A 15,387-nucleotide genomic window follows, 5' to 3' on the forward strand; every position below is an offset into this window, starting at 1 on the left:
ATGTTTGTATTTTGATGTGAAGAGATCTGATTTCATTTTGCGTTAGAGTAATGTCAGTCTCCTACAGGAAGATTGCTCTTCGTCTTGACTCTTTGAACTTTATAATACCTTGGATAAAAACTCTGCTTTTAAATTCATTGCACTGGGTACTTAGTGGCCTTGCAGTCTGAAGCTTGTCTCTGTTTTCAGGTTTCTTGAACTGTTCCTGGTTGTGTAACTCCTGTATATGTTTGTGGCCCCTTCTTTCTAGGTGGAACTGCGAGTACTCTCATACTCACAAATCTGCCCTCATTTTTGGCTTTTTTTTTTTTTCCTACAACTGAAAAGATGACCGAAGGAAAAAAAGTACTTAACTTTTTCTCCTGGCATTAGCTATTTTTGTTTGTGCATAGCGTCGTCTAACTACAATATATCAACCACGCATCCTATGTATTTTCCTTGGGGAACTGATATAAAGCTATTTATTAGGAAGGAGATGATAAGGCTATGCAGGGAGAAGACTGACTGACGAAGCTCTTTAGTAGCCAAGTGAAGAGAGGGCCAAAGAGCCCCAGGTATGTTCCCAGCGTTCAGGGAGCCCATTTCTTTGCACCACATATGGTAGTGTCATAAAAGAATTGGCGCCTGTGGGTAAGTTTATAGGCCTGGTCGCAGGAAATTGAGGAACTTGACTGTACATATGTTGACACACCAAAAGTGCCTGATCCTATGGTCAGATCCAACGTGTCTTAGTTAGGGTTTCTATTGCTGTAACAAAACACCACGACCAAAAAGCAATTTGGTGAGGAAAGGGTTTATTCTTTATTCGACTTACATTTCCAGATCATAGCCCATCATTGGAGGAAGTCTGTACAGGAACTAAACAAACAGGGCTGGGACCTGGAGGCAGGAGCTGATGCAGAGGCCATGGAGGGGTGCTGCTCATTGGCTTGCTCCCCATGGTTGCTCCGCCTGCTGTCTTATAGAACCCAGGACCACCAGCCCAGGGATGGCCCCACCCACCATGGGCTGGACTCTCTCCCATTGATCACTAATTGACAAAATGCCTTACAGCTGGATCTCATGGAGGCATTTCCTCAACTGAGCTCCTTCCTCTCTAATGACTCTAGCTTTTGTCAAGTCGACACAAAACCAGCCAGTTCACAAGGCATCTGGGCATCTCTAGGGTTCTCTCTCTTTTGAGAGAGTGATTTACTTTCTTCTGGTGAAAAGCAGACTTGCGTACTATATTGGAACATTTCTTCTATGACTATGACTAAAAGGAAAATAGCCCTTGTTTATTATTTTCTATGTTGTAAAAGATTATGGTTCCTGCCACAGACATATTCCGAGCATAGCCCAGGGACACACATATTGGTGGAAAGAAGCCATGTGAATAATAGATAGCTCTGTAAGCACTGGCCAAATGCTCAGGCTTGTAAGTGCTGGGCAAATAAGTGCCAGCCTTCCTTGTCTGCCTTGTTACGATCCCCCGGGTTCCTTGCTGGCATATCATGGCCCTCGTTGCAGTTGCATTTTGTAAGAAGTATGCACACTGACTTCTTTTGGAAACAATATGGCATGAAAATAATGGCAAAACTAGTCTAACTATGTGTAAAATACAAAACAAAGACAGACTTTACAATCATTGGCCTCGAGAATAAAAGTCATGTTGTAATAGCCTTATGCAGAAAGGCAGACTGTTTCTTTGATGTACACTGCTGTTTTTAAAGGGAAACCTTTTGGAAAATAGTAAAAGGAAGACTAAAAAATTAGAATAGAAAGCAAATCCTGCACTGTTTGTGACCAGTCATGAGTCATGAGACGGTAGCTTTTATTTCTGTAGAAGTGTTTGGAGTTCTGAGAGGCTGCCACAAGCATTTCTAACAAAATATGAGCCTTCTTGTGGTTGCTTTTTCTCACTGATTATTTTCTGCTGCCAGCCTGTCTACAAAAATATTTATTAATTTATTATGAAAACATGTGGAAGACAAAGGAAAATCATTTATATTGTTGCATCATTTAGCTATTTGCATTTGGGAATTTTTCCCCCTGTGTGTATATTTACATGACTGTTACTGTAATTTGTAATTTTTACTATTAGTGTTTAGTATATCTGTGTTTCTCTATTTCATATAATGACTACATAGTACTCTATTGGCTATAATTGCATCACAGTTTACTCAACAAATTGACTTAATTTGGGGCAAATAGTGGTACTTTTCTTTGTTATAAATAATTTTGCCTTGAAAACTCTTTGAGACTGTAGACTTTTGCATGTTTTCATAGTCTAAGCTTAGCAAATGTTTTCCTACAGTTGTTCATTTGTTTGCTGTGTTGCTTGCTTTTCTGTGGTAGACATTTTTAGTTTGTGTTGCTATCAGAGCATATGAGAATACATGCCCAACACATTGGTCATTGACAGGTTTTGCTAAAAACATTTATTTTTAAATTGTATGTATGTAGTGTGTGCATATCTCATGGCATATGTGGAGGAGGTCAGAGGACCTGGGAGTTGGTTCCCTCCTGCTTGCTAAGGCAGGGTCTCAATTGTTGCTGCTGCTGTACTGTATGTTCCAGCTGGCTGGCCTGTGAGCTTCTGGCTCATTCCTGTCTGTACCTCCAGTCTCGCTGTAGGAGGGTTGGGATTACAGGTGTTCACCGCTGCATCTTGCTTTTCATGTGACTTCAAAGCATTGAACTCAGGCCATTGGGTTTTCACTGCTGCGAATGCTGAGCCATCTTCCTGGCCTAAGTTTTGTTACATTTTTGTAGAATGTTAATAAAGAAAAATATAGTTGCATGAGCTCTTGCCTTCTCTTGTTCTTCTGATGTGACAGCCTATGCTCTGGTTCACCAGCTGTGTCCTCCTACATAAAGCAGCTCCTCTGAAACATGGCCATCTAGCTATGAGGGTTTGTTTTTTTTTTTTTTTTCTTTCAAAAATTTACTTGACTCGATATTGTAGCACAATCCCTCAATTAGAAGCCTGCCCGAGACAGACACAGAATTGCTGAAAGTTTGAAGCCTACCTGTTTTGCATAGTGAATTTCAGGCCAGGCAGGCTAACAAAACCTTCTCTCAAAAGACGGGGGAAAAGATAAACTCATGTGAAATATTTGTGTCCCATGTAACACACATTTCCCATCCTTCCCCCCCTTCATTTGTGTATTTGAGTATAGAGTCAAATCAAAAATCTGTACCTTATAACTTAAAAGAAATACGTTAATTCTAGTTTTAGAAAGACATTCTCTCTTTAGTGGAATTCCTTAATTAATTTATTTGTAGTTGGATTTCATTCTTTTTGTTTACATTTAATTTTTATATCCATCATAATTTGCTCACTTTTTGGGGGGGGAGTGCAGGACAGTGTGTTGTAGTAGATTCTTTTCGATCACGTAAGTTCTGGGATTGAATTCAGGCTGTTCAGCTTGGCAGCAGTGCTGAACCCACAGAATTATCTCACTGCTCCATACCAGAATTCATTTTGATGAATAAAATGTGAGCGTATTTATTTTATCAAGTTACCCCAGGTGCAGCACTTGACTAGTGTGGCCCTTGCTGTAACGGAGGCTACTGCTTGTGTTGGCTAGGGTGCTCTTTGGGATGCTTCAGTCTCTAACTTTTAAAATCTTGTTCCTATTCCTTGCTGTTTCCTAATAATTATAATATTTAAATATTTAATAGAATTCATCTTCTTAGTGTTTCTTTCCCAACATTTTCATTTAATTGTCTTTTTAATATATGATTTTATGCTCATTTTTCCATGTGAAGCCTGTCCTAAACTTTGATTGAGTTACATTAAATATGTGTTTTAACTTGAGAGCATATTTTATTATATTTCCGTAATCAAGTGTACTCCAAAGTCACTGTTTTTCATTGAGAATTCTTAATTCATTTTGACATTGTTCATCTGTTATTTTGTTTGTCAGTAATATTCATGCATATATATTTTACAGAGGAATACATTACTGATTTTTATTTTTACATGTACCTCTGGCTGACTTAATTGAGTAGCCAAGGATGACCTTGAGTTTCTAATTCTCCCATCTCTACCTTCACATTACTGGGATTATAGGTATACACCGCTTTGCGTGGCTCATGTGCTAGTGGGAAGGAACCGTGGGTGTGTGCGTGCTATGCAAGCATTCTATCAACTGAGTCACATTGACTTTGTATGAGTGTTTATGTCTCTAGATAGGCCCAGTAGTTCTTAGACAACTCTCTTTTTAGTAGTCAGAATACATGCTTTGCTGTGAGTAGTAAGTTTTGGGTTGAGATAGGGTTGTTGTTTGTTTTTTATGATTTTCCATTGATGCTTTTTAAAAGTCTTTAAGATTTTGTATTGGTGGTGAATTTTATCATTTGTGTGTAGTACTTGATAATACAGATGGCTGATCCTGCATGTTTCTTTTTTGTTTGTTTTTAAATTTTTATTTAAGTAATTTATTCAGATTGCATCTCATTTGTTATCCCCTCACTTGTATCTGCCCATTCCCCCTCCCTCCCTCTTTCATCCACTCCCCTCCCCTAGGTCTGTGACAGCAGGGGACCTTGTCCCCCACTATAAGATCACAGCCTATCAGGCCTCTTCCTGATAGCCTGCTTACTCTTCCTCTGAGTGTTACCAGGTCTCCCCACCAAGGGAAAGTGGTCAAATAGGGGGCACCAGAGTCCATGTCCTAGTCAGTCCCCACTCTGCACACAATTGTGGAGAATGTGGTGTCCATTGGCTAGATCTGAATAGAGGTTCTAGGTTTACTGTATGTGTTTTCCTTGGTTGGTACAGTAGTTTGAGCTGACCCGCCTGGGTCCAGATCTGTCAGCCTTTTAATGGTCTTGTAGGTTTCTAGGACCCTCTGGATCCTTCTATTTCCCCATTCTTCCTTACCTCTCTCACCTAGAGTCCCAATAGGAAGTTCTAGTATCTATCCCAATCTCCAGCTAAGTGAAGACTTTCAGGGGACATCTCTGTTGGGCTAGTGTCCAATTATAAGTGAGTATATACCATGTGTATCTTTCTGGGTCTGGGGTAACTCACTCGGGATGATCATTTCTAGTTCCATCCATTTGCCTGCAAGTTTCAGGACTTCCTTGTTTTTAATAACTGAATAGTATTCCATAGTGTTAATGTACCACAGTTTCTTTATCCATTCTTCTACTGAGGGACATCTAGGTTGTTTCCAGGTTCTGGCTATTACGAATAAGGCTGCTATGAACATAGTTGAGCATATGTCCTTGTGTGGTGGAGCACCTTTTGGGTATATGCCCAGGAATGGAATAGCTGGGTCTTGAGGTAGCCCTATTCCTAGTTTTCTGAGAAAGCACCAGATTGATTTTCAAAGTGGTTGTACAAGTTTGCACTCCCATTAGCAGTGAAGGAGTGTTCCTCTTTCTCCACATCCTTGACAGCATTTGATGTCGCTTGAGTTTTTGATCTTAGCCATTCTGATGGGTATAAGATGGAATCTCAGAGAGGTTTTCATTTTCATTTCTCTGATGACTAAGGATGTTGAGCATTTCAAGTGTTTCTCAGCCATTCAGTATTCCTCTGTTGAGAATTCTCTGTTTAATTCTGTACCCCGTTTCTTAATTGGGTTATTTGGTTTGGTGGTGTTTACTTTCTTGAGCTCTTTATATATTTTGGATATTAGCCCATTGTTAAATGTAGGATTGGTGAAGATCTTTTCCCAGTCTGTAGGCTGTCGCTTTGTTCTGTTGACCGTGTCTTCGGCCTTACAGAAGCTTCTCAGCCTCGTGAGGTCCCATTTATTCACTGTTACACCCGTGTGTTCGTAATCACAAACCTACTGATTCTCATTCTGCATGTGAACAATCTTGGTTTCTTCGTAGGCATGTAAAGTGTTGTGTTTCTGCACTTGTGCTCTCTGCTCTTTTGCACATCCCTTTCTCTTTCTTCACTATTAGAATTGAGGTAATGGAATATGGTGCCACTAGAACCCGGAACTCTGAAAGAAGGGTGAATAGAGACAGGGGGATCCTTCTCGGGGTGAGGGTCAGGGCTAGAACTAGCATTGTTGTCTTCTGACTTCCATGTTGTTATTTTTATTTGTACACGGCATGATTTGAATGAACAGAATCTTGGATTTATCTGAACTCTCTGGGAAGTACATAGAACAGTTGGTGTTTTCATGGTCAGGCCTTCTTACTGGTACTGTAGGCCGGGTATTATCATTATTGCTTTTCTGTCGAGATGTCATAGCTAGAGGTCATGAAGATTGGAGGCCACATACATTCCCACCTCCAGTGTGTGAAAGGGTCAGTCTCGCCATATCCTTACCAACACTTGTTCATATAGCTTCAGTTAGGACCATAATTAAAATGGTGCCTTATGTCTTTAATTTGTACTTCCTGACAGCTGATTTCTTGTAACCCTTTTTCATTGGGTGCTTGTCTTTTTGTTATTGCATTGTAAGTTTCTTGAATTCTCACTTTCATTTTAGGATCAGCTTGTCAAATCTATGCCGAACAGCAGCTCAGATTTTAATAGAGATTACTTTGGTTCTTTAAGATCAGTTTGGAGAGAGTCTCCCCCTGACACACACAGCATTGAGGAGGTGGGGACGAAGCCCATGACCTTCTAGTGCTTCATAAGCATTCTGCCATGGGGTTACAGCCCTAGCCTGTGAGAGTAGTAATCTTAACAATGTGAACTCTCCTGATCAGGAACTTGGTGTTTCTTCATGACTCAAATTTTAGGAGTCTAACTCCTCTAGATATGTTCATTTCAGATGGCTTTGATTTATATCAGTGAAATTGAAGTCCTCATCTGGATGGCCAGGCACAGTGCCAAGTCTAACTGTCCTTCATTAAAGATGAATTGAATTTATATAACATACCCATCTTATGCTTTATATCGTATGATTTTTCATGTACACAGATAGCATCATTGTCTGCTTACTTGTTTGTTTGTAAATGAGTGCATATTTTAAATAGTGTTGCTTCTGGCAAGCTTTCAGGTCCATTACTGGGAGGTGGTCATACACATCAGAAAGCTGGAGTGACTGTAAGGAAGGAGACCTTTCAAGGCTGCAAACATCTGACTCTCTTGGGTTTCTCTTTGGTATAAATAGTCTTTCCCAGGCTTGTCATGGGCATGTAGCCGTGATGTAATAATGGTGATTATAGCAGAAGCACCACAGGTAGCTATTGGCATGATAGGTAGTGGGGCTTTGGGCACGGCCAGTTTGAGAACTTATTCCAAGAGGCCACATGGTAGTCATCATCTGTGACAGAAGACTTTAAAGCATTAGTGATGAAAACACTGCTCACTACTATAGCGATATTCCAGAGTGTAAGCAACTCAGCAGTAAGTGCGTCTCTCTTGTGTGGGATAGCGTTTGGATGGAAACATGCAGGACAGTTGTAGGGCACAGTGTTCCCTCTCTACCAGCTTCATCAGGACCTGAAGATGAATACAGGAAGTGTAATCCATAAATACTGTTAACCTACTCCATTTTTTTATTTTTTATTTTCAGCGAGCATTTGCCTAATACAAAATAAGCTCATTCTGTAGCTCATGTTCTTGTGAGTGTTGGTCAGTAGCCATTCCTTCCTCCTTCCTGTTGCTTTATGATTTGATCTGTGTTCAGGGATGACTCATCCATGCGTGAGTCCCAGACATCTTCTGCCTGGCTAGTAAGGCTGTCAGAGTTGAGAGCATCCCCACAAACCCTGCTGTTCTAGAACAAAGTTTTGAGAGAGGTGGAACAAAGATTAGTCAAATGTGGTCTTAGGATGGTCTGGCCCTGTTGTCTACCATCCCTGCTCACCACCACATGCCCAACACATGGCGAGAAAATGAAAGAAATTAGAAATATATTCCTTTGGTTTAAGCCCTGTCCTGCTAACACTGAAACTGCATCATGGGATATCAACTATCATATATTGTTTTAAAATACAAATATCCAATCATCCAATTTAACCAATAAGGACTCAGGAGCCAGATATTGGGGTGAAAGCCTACTAGCTCAGAGAGGTAATCACCTAGCTGACCTTCCTACTCAGCTGATGTCCCAGAAGAAAAAAACCATTTCTCCTTCTCCACACTTAAATACCCATCAACTCACTATCTCTCCTTACTATTTCCTGTGTGTGTGTGTCTCTATCAGTCCTCTGGACTTACTCTCACTCTATGGGTTACCCCCCCCCATGTTCACTTCCTGCTTGTTCCACCTCTTGACCTAAGCTTAACTTTATTTAACTTTATATTAACTTTATTTAATCCTGTTTACAGAAAGCTCTTGCATTAAAGATGTGTGCTAGGGCTGAGCCACACCACAGCCACCTGTTTACAATAAACAAAAAGCTCTTGGGTTAAAGGTGTGCGCTAGGGCTGTGCCACACCACAAGAAACATTTTTCCCCAGTTCACAATCTCGGGGTTCACAATATGATCAAATATCCTGCAACAACCATAAACATGGATAGTTTGTATAGAGTTGATTCTGTAGAGCAGTAAGAAAAGAGAATGGAGAGGAGAGAACACATGCCTTGATTACTAACAACGAGAGAGCATAGAAAAAAGCAAGCGTACCTGGTCATGTAAGACAGCTGATACAGACATTGTTACTTTACATAAAGACAGCTTCTTTCTCAGGGGTCTCAGGAATGTCCATGATGACCTACATCTTCCCTGAGAAACCCTGTAACTAATGAACAAAATCTATCCTGCCACCTGTTTTTGAAAGTATATTTTTATTGTTATATAATGTCTTAATTATTTTGTTTTACTTAATATGTACCCAAAATTGGGCATTTTACTTTTTTTTCGAGACAGGGTTTCTCTGTGTAGACTTGGCTGTCCTGGGCTCACTTTGTGGACCAGGCTGGCCTCGAACTCACAACGATCTGCCTGCCTCTGCCTTCCGAGTGCAGGGATTAAAGGCGTGCGCCTATGCTGCCGCCACCACCACCTGTTTTAATTCGGGGACCCATGGGTAGGACGTTGACACTGGCTTCTGATGAACCTCTGGCTGTGCTGTAACAGGCTAGATGACATCACAGGGTTGGAAAGGGAAATACTGGAAGAGAAGGGAAGAAAACACACGGAGGGGAGAGGAAGCAGGTGCCTGGAAGCTTTTTAACAGCTGTTCTTGAGCTCACTAGTAAGATGAACTCACTCCTTCAAGAAAAACACTTAGCATTTCTCAAGACTCATTTGGTATCTTTTTAAAGTTCGGGACCTAATCCATGTTACAGGGTATCACACTTGCAGCAGGTAAGCCCTTAGTGGACAAGCTGTATCTAAACTAGAACACCAAGTAATTCCCATTCATTACCCACTGCCAGTGGCTGCTTTCATACCGCACAGTGAAGTAAGTAGAACAGATTCGGCCTATAATACCTGAAATATTTGTCTTGCCTTTAATAGGGAAAGTTGGCCAACAGTGGGTTTATGCATGAACCATAGAGATTTTAAATTTCAGACATCTTAACCCCCAGTCTTGCCATTATATGAATTTGAGGCTAGTGGGATGGACTGGCTTCCTTTCTTCCTTCCCTCCCCTACTTCCTTTCTTCCCTCCCTCCTTTCCTTCCTTCCACCCTTCTTCCCTTTCCCACTCTTTTCCTCCCATCCACCCAACTTCCCTCCCCCTTTTCTTTTTAGAGCGTCATACTGGGGGACTTGGGTATATAGGCAAGCTCTACACAGAACTATAACCCAATTCCAAGCACAGCAGTGATGATTTTGCTTTGTGGTGTGTGTGTGTGTGTGTGTGTGTGTGTGTGTGTGTGTGTGTGTTTTAATTTTTGTTTTGTTTATATAGGATCTTACTATGTAGCTCAGGCAAGTTCCGATTTGTAATCCTCCTGCCAAAGGCAATAGTTTTAAGGAAAGGTTACTATATCAAGATACATGAGATGAGATTTGATGTTCAGAGAAACACACACATACACAGGAATACTTGCTCATGAGCAAAAGTTTAAATTTAAAAATAATATGATACATTGTTTTTGTAAAGTTAAATAGAAAACAAAGGACTAGTCTGTGGCACCTAGCTTCCTTCAGATACTATTATTTTATTACAAGAAACATCTTATAATTTTCCCTAGTCATTTTCTATCATTTTTGATGACCAACTATTTGTCAGCATAACTTACTCAAATTTGCAAAATGCTAGTCTTACTGAAAGTTAGCTCAGCTCTGTTTCTTTTTGTTTCTCTCAGCTTGAAGTCAATGGCCCAAAATGACTCTGCTGGTGGAGACTCAGTTCCGTAAGGAGAAAGACCAGGTCAGAGGCTGGGATGAGCATGCCACTGCACCAGATCTCTGCCATCCCTTCTCAGGACGCCACTTCCGCTAGAGTCTACAGGAGCAAGACCAAAGATAAGGAGCTGGAGCAGGTAATGTGAGAACTTATTACAGTACCTTCCTTGGGGGCTCTTTTCTGGTAGCTGTGGCCAGACACTGGCTGAGCAGCCACCGGAGAAAGAAAGAGCTGTTTTATTTCTGTTTGAGGGAAAATGTATGACAGTGAGGAAGGCATGGTGACAGGAGCACTCCAAGGCTGGCTGTGTTCAGAGGCAGTCTTCTGCAGGTTTCTGGGTTCTGAGGGTTTGGCATAGGCTTACCAGCTTCTTAGTGGTAAGTAGCACACTCGTCTCAGTTGTCTACGTCTGCTGATCATGTCTTACACATTCCTAAAAGGAAACTCTTTAGATTCTCAAAACAAGATGCAGTGTCTAAGTGTAATTGAGCAAAGATTTAGGGACTTGTTACTGCATTCAGGACATCAGTATGATCAGCCTATCTCTGTTTTCATGCTGCTGGCGACCTGGCTTGGCACATAGAAGCATTAGTTGGATAAGGTCGGTGATGGAGGAATTCAGGACTAACCTAAGCCCAAAGGGTCAGGAAAGGCTTCCTGTAGGACACTGGGATTCTGTGGTGAAAGCGAAAGGAGAAGGCAGAGTGACTCAGGTTGAGGAGACCACAAGGTCAACCCAAAACCTTTTGATGCAGTTTGTAGCCTGCCTATACTGAGGAGTGAGAGAAAGAGAAGCCCTGCAGTGGCTCTTCTTCTTCCTCCTCCTCGTCTTCCTCCTCCTCCTCCTGAGGTTTGGGGGCTGCAAAGACAAAGTCTTTATCTCAGGTTGTACCCAAGGGGACTTTATGCACAATTTTGTCTACAGCATGCACTGTGTGAGCCTCTGTCTGCTACTCTATGGATTGCTAATGACTTGCACATAGTTATGGTACCTGTAGATGAAGGTGGAGTCACTTGCCGTGGCATGAGGACTGCTTGAGTATTTGGTAATCCATAAAGATTTTTTTTTTTTTTTGGCTGTCACTTACAGTGGCTAAACGATTCTTTGAGAGGACTGCTGCTTTTTAGGTTTGTTTTTTTTTCTTTTTTGAGACAGGGTCTCATTGTGTAGTTCTGGCTATCTCTGCACTCATTGTGTAGAACAAACTGGCCTTGAGCTCAAAGAGATCCACTTGCCTCTGCTTCCTGTTGGGATTAAGGACATGAGCTGCTATGTGGCTTTTTAGTTTTTTATAGACACTAAGCCATTACTTTTCAGCCTTTAGGCTCTTTTTGGAAATCTTCATTTCAAAGGAAATTATTGTTTAGTCTTAACTGTCTTAGAGAATACATTCTTTTTCTTTACATCTTGAAGTTAGTGATATCTTGCTTTCAGGCCTATCGTAAAGCAGCCTTGTGTACCCTTAAGTATGTGATTATTAATGTGTATGTAAGTTAAAATTCTAAAAGACAGCTTTATAATTGGTTTCCAAGTGAGTGTTTAGAAATTCAAATTTGTTTGATGGTCATCGTAAGTTACTTTCCATTTTAGGACAATGTCCGTTTTCCTGTCTTAAGGTCAGGATTCTAGGGCCCACTATAAGCAACAGTATTTTTTCCAAATTAAGGAGAGATTTTTACTACAGGGAAGGAGATGCTTCTCTAGCTTCCCAGAAAGAGCTGGTTCCCAGTGCTGCAGGATGACTGCCCTGATCAGGAATGATCAGGAATGATCAGGAGGCAGTGAATCATTAAGGTTCAACTGCTGCATCTAGTGCCAAACACTGCTGCTGGCTTTATTATGCCCCTACTAACTGCTAAGTTAAGTGCTAATACTGCCACTTAAAAACTGGGAAAAACCACCACCTTCTTTTAAGACAGGTTTCAATATGCACTCTCTGTAGCCCAGGGTAGTCTCAAACTTTATCCTCTTCTGTTGGCCACCTAAGTGTGAGGATTCCAGGTGTGTGCTGCTGGTCCTGGCATGCACTTCACTTTTGCCAAGATTGGACAAGCTCAGTGGATGCTGCATGCTCTGCCCCTCTGTCCCCTTGCCTCATGTGTCATCAAAGCTGTGAGTATGAATGGGTGCATTTCAGTGGAGGACCGAATCACCTGGGACTCAATTTGTACGATTATCCAGAAAATACATTTTCATTTCCTACCCTGAAAAAAACTGGTCCACATCATTGTATTCCTGAAAGCATAATAAGAAAGGTGATCCATGGCCGGCTTGTATTTAGACTACACATGGAAAACAAAAGATAAGTTCTCATATTTTAAAGGAATTCTGTTTCTGGCACCATTGATCCTTTTGAGGTCAGCAGGGGGATTTTATCATGAACCATCAAATTGATAGTTATCTGATCTGCTTTGTGTCTTCAGGGCAGCCTGTTTTCAGGGCCTCCTCAGGGTGCTGGGCCACTCCTTCCTTCAGCCTCCTTCTCCCTCCCTCTCACCCCCTTCCCCTACTTTCCTATTTTTTCTTCCTTCCTTTTCCCACTTCTGTGTTTTCCCTCTTCCTCATAGTCCTCCCATTTCAGTTTCCAAAGTTCAGGACAGCAGACATGCACTAGATACCACAGCTGGCCGACCTGCTATTTTCAGACATTTTTTCGTTTTTTGTTTGTTTTTTAACTATAAAGGATGCAAAGTCTCTCACCAACAGTCTCTAGCTTTCTCTTCTTAGCAGCCCCACTGTTTACTCCCATGAACTGTAGTTTTATTTTGCAGGATAAAAATTGCTTCTACATATTCAACTTTGCATGTCAGTATTCAGCCTACTCTTTTACTAGTTCTTGGCTTCTTTCTAGAGACATAACTAAACGAAGAGACCAATATGCGTTGTTTAAATACTAAGCTAAATCACTGTCAGTTAACATGTCCCTGCCTCTGGCGTCATTCCTTTGGCCCTGAGAGTTATTCCTTACCTGTCCTGTAAGAATCCGAGGACATTAATGCTTGCCTCAGCACAGTTTCTATTGCTGTAACAGAGTACCCAAGACTGGCTAAGTTAGAAAGAAGCTTATACTTCTGGAGGCTGAACAGCTTCTGGTAAGGACCTCTTCATGTCCCACGCATGACAGAGGATGGGGATGAACAAAGAGAGGAGAGTACAGAGGGCACAGATTCTCTAACAGCCACTCCCATACCTGCCCCACTATATAAAAAAAAAAAAAGTTTAATTAATCAATATTGTCTATGTCTTCAATGATTGCTAGTGGGTTAAAAAATACAACAGTAATAAAAGTTATAGACATAATAATAAATATTCTTAAGCCATACTGGTACTTTAACTACAGCTGGTATGTATAGTTAAGAGCTACTATCACAAGCTGTTTAAAATAATTAAAGCCTATGGTTTTGTTAGGTACTAGCTCAGTTAATCACAATATATAGCTAGAAACAAACAATTCAGATATACTAAAATTAAACAGATGTGGTCCTCTAGCACTTATCTGCAGACTACAGATTATAACGTTCTGTTTTATGTTTATAAAATAAAGGTTAGAGTAGAGAGCTAAACCCAGATGAGGACTGAGCACAGATATGCTGGTCCTCAAGCTTATCAGAGATCTACTAAATGTGACATTAATTATATTTAAACTAATTAAGACAGAGACTCCCACATCCTAGCAGTGGCTTCCTATGTTTAAAGGTCTGAAAAAATGTTTAAGATTTGAGGGTCTTAAAAAAATGTCTAAATGTTGGTAAGTGCAAGTTACAGGTTTAAAATAAGAGCAGTGGTTATACTAAACTGGTAAAGTACTGGCTGCTTATTAAAAACGAGTCTGTCAAATCTGTATATCAAGCCTTCTGGACAAAAAAAAATGTTTATGCTTTTACTGGATTTCAAAGACATAAGCCTACCCTAGCTGCCTTATGGACACAATTTTTAACTTCTGTCCCCAGTCTGTATTTATTTCAGCAGATTTTACCTGACTAACAGACTCCATCCAGAGATCACCTGTAAATTACAAGCTGCTAAGATCTAAACCTGCTATTCCTCCAACAAGGCAGACTCTATGCTGCCCTCAAAGAAGAATGTTGCCTTTATATGGACCACTCTGGGGTGGTCAAAGAGAGCATGGCCAACGTTAGAGAAGGCTTAAAAAAGAAAAAACAAAAACAACAAACAAACAAACAAACAAACAAAAACAAGAACAGGAACAGAGTTGGTTCCATAACTTGTTCTCCACCTCCCCTTGGCTTACTACGTTGTTGCCCTTCATTCTAGGCCCCCTGATAGGATTTCTCCTCCTTATCTCTTTTGGCCCCTGGGCTTTTAGATGCCTTAGCACCTTTATAAAACAACAGGTAGATGCCCAAGCAATACAGGTGTATTATCATAAACTTGACTTGGCAGACCAAGGCCTGATAAGCTTGAACACTAATGTGCTTCCTTTCCCCCTTCCTTGGCATGGTGAGAATGGCATATACTCAGATATTGCCTGCCATAAGACATGGACACCTACAAGGGGTATAGGACAAAATACCACAGGGGGAGGACTCGATTGTCCTATCTGAGTCCCCTGAGAAATAAACCTAATTACATAGAGGTTGATGTCAAAAACTGTCTTGTTCACTGTATGTTGGGGACCTCTCTCTCCTCAAAAAGACATCTTGACAAGCCAATCTGGCCCTAGGAAGATCAGGTCAATGCTTCCTCCCTCTGGTTAATGCCCACTCTCTCTGGGGACCAACGCTCACCCATATATAATGGATCCATCTGCCTCCTCTTTTAATAAAGAAAGGGAGGACGTGGGCACTAACCGTGTTCACACCATAATAACATTCTCATGCCTCGAAATAGGGATGTCTTTTCTCTTTCTTCCTTCTTTTCTTTTCTTTCTTTCTTTTTCTTTTTGTTTGTTTGGTTTGGTTTTTCAAGTCAGGGTTTCTCTGTATAGCCTTGGCTGTCTAAGATTCACTTTGTAGACCAGGTTGCCTTCAAACTTTCAGAGATCCGCCTGCCTCTGCTGGGTTACAGGTGTGTACCACTGCGCCAAGCTGGGATATATTTTCTTGTGGTGTTTGTGGGGGCAGCTGTCTAGCATCTTTTAAAATTTGCCTCCCGGATTCTCATCTTGTTTGGTAATCACAGCTAGCACAGTGCTGCCGTGGGGACCAGCCTAGTG

General features: G+C 41.1%; 1 protein-coding gene across 3 annotated transcripts in view; it reads left to right on the plus strand.

Moving 5' to 3' along the window:
* Marchf8 (membrane associated ring-CH-type finger 8) overlaps positions 1-15,387 on the plus strand; it is a 77,276-nt gene that overhangs the window by 26,362 nt on the left and 35,527 nt on the right. For all 3 annotated transcript variants that reach the window (XM_051155153.1, XM_051155152.1, XM_051155154.1), the window contains exon 2: positions 10,170-10,346. In XM_051155153.1, coding sequence (XP_051011110.1) covers positions 10,248-10,346 — 99 coding nt within the window. In that variant the 5' untranslated portion in view covers positions 10,170-10,247. The remainder of the gene's footprint in view (positions 1-10,169; positions 10,347-15,387) is intronic.

The sequence above is a fragment of the Acomys russatus genome, chromosome 13 (genome assembly GCF_903995435.1).
Source record: "Acomys russatus chromosome 13, mAcoRus1.1, whole genome shotgun sequence".
Classification (NCBI taxonomy): domain Eukaryota; kingdom Metazoa; phylum Chordata; class Mammalia; order Rodentia; family Muridae; genus Acomys; species Acomys russatus.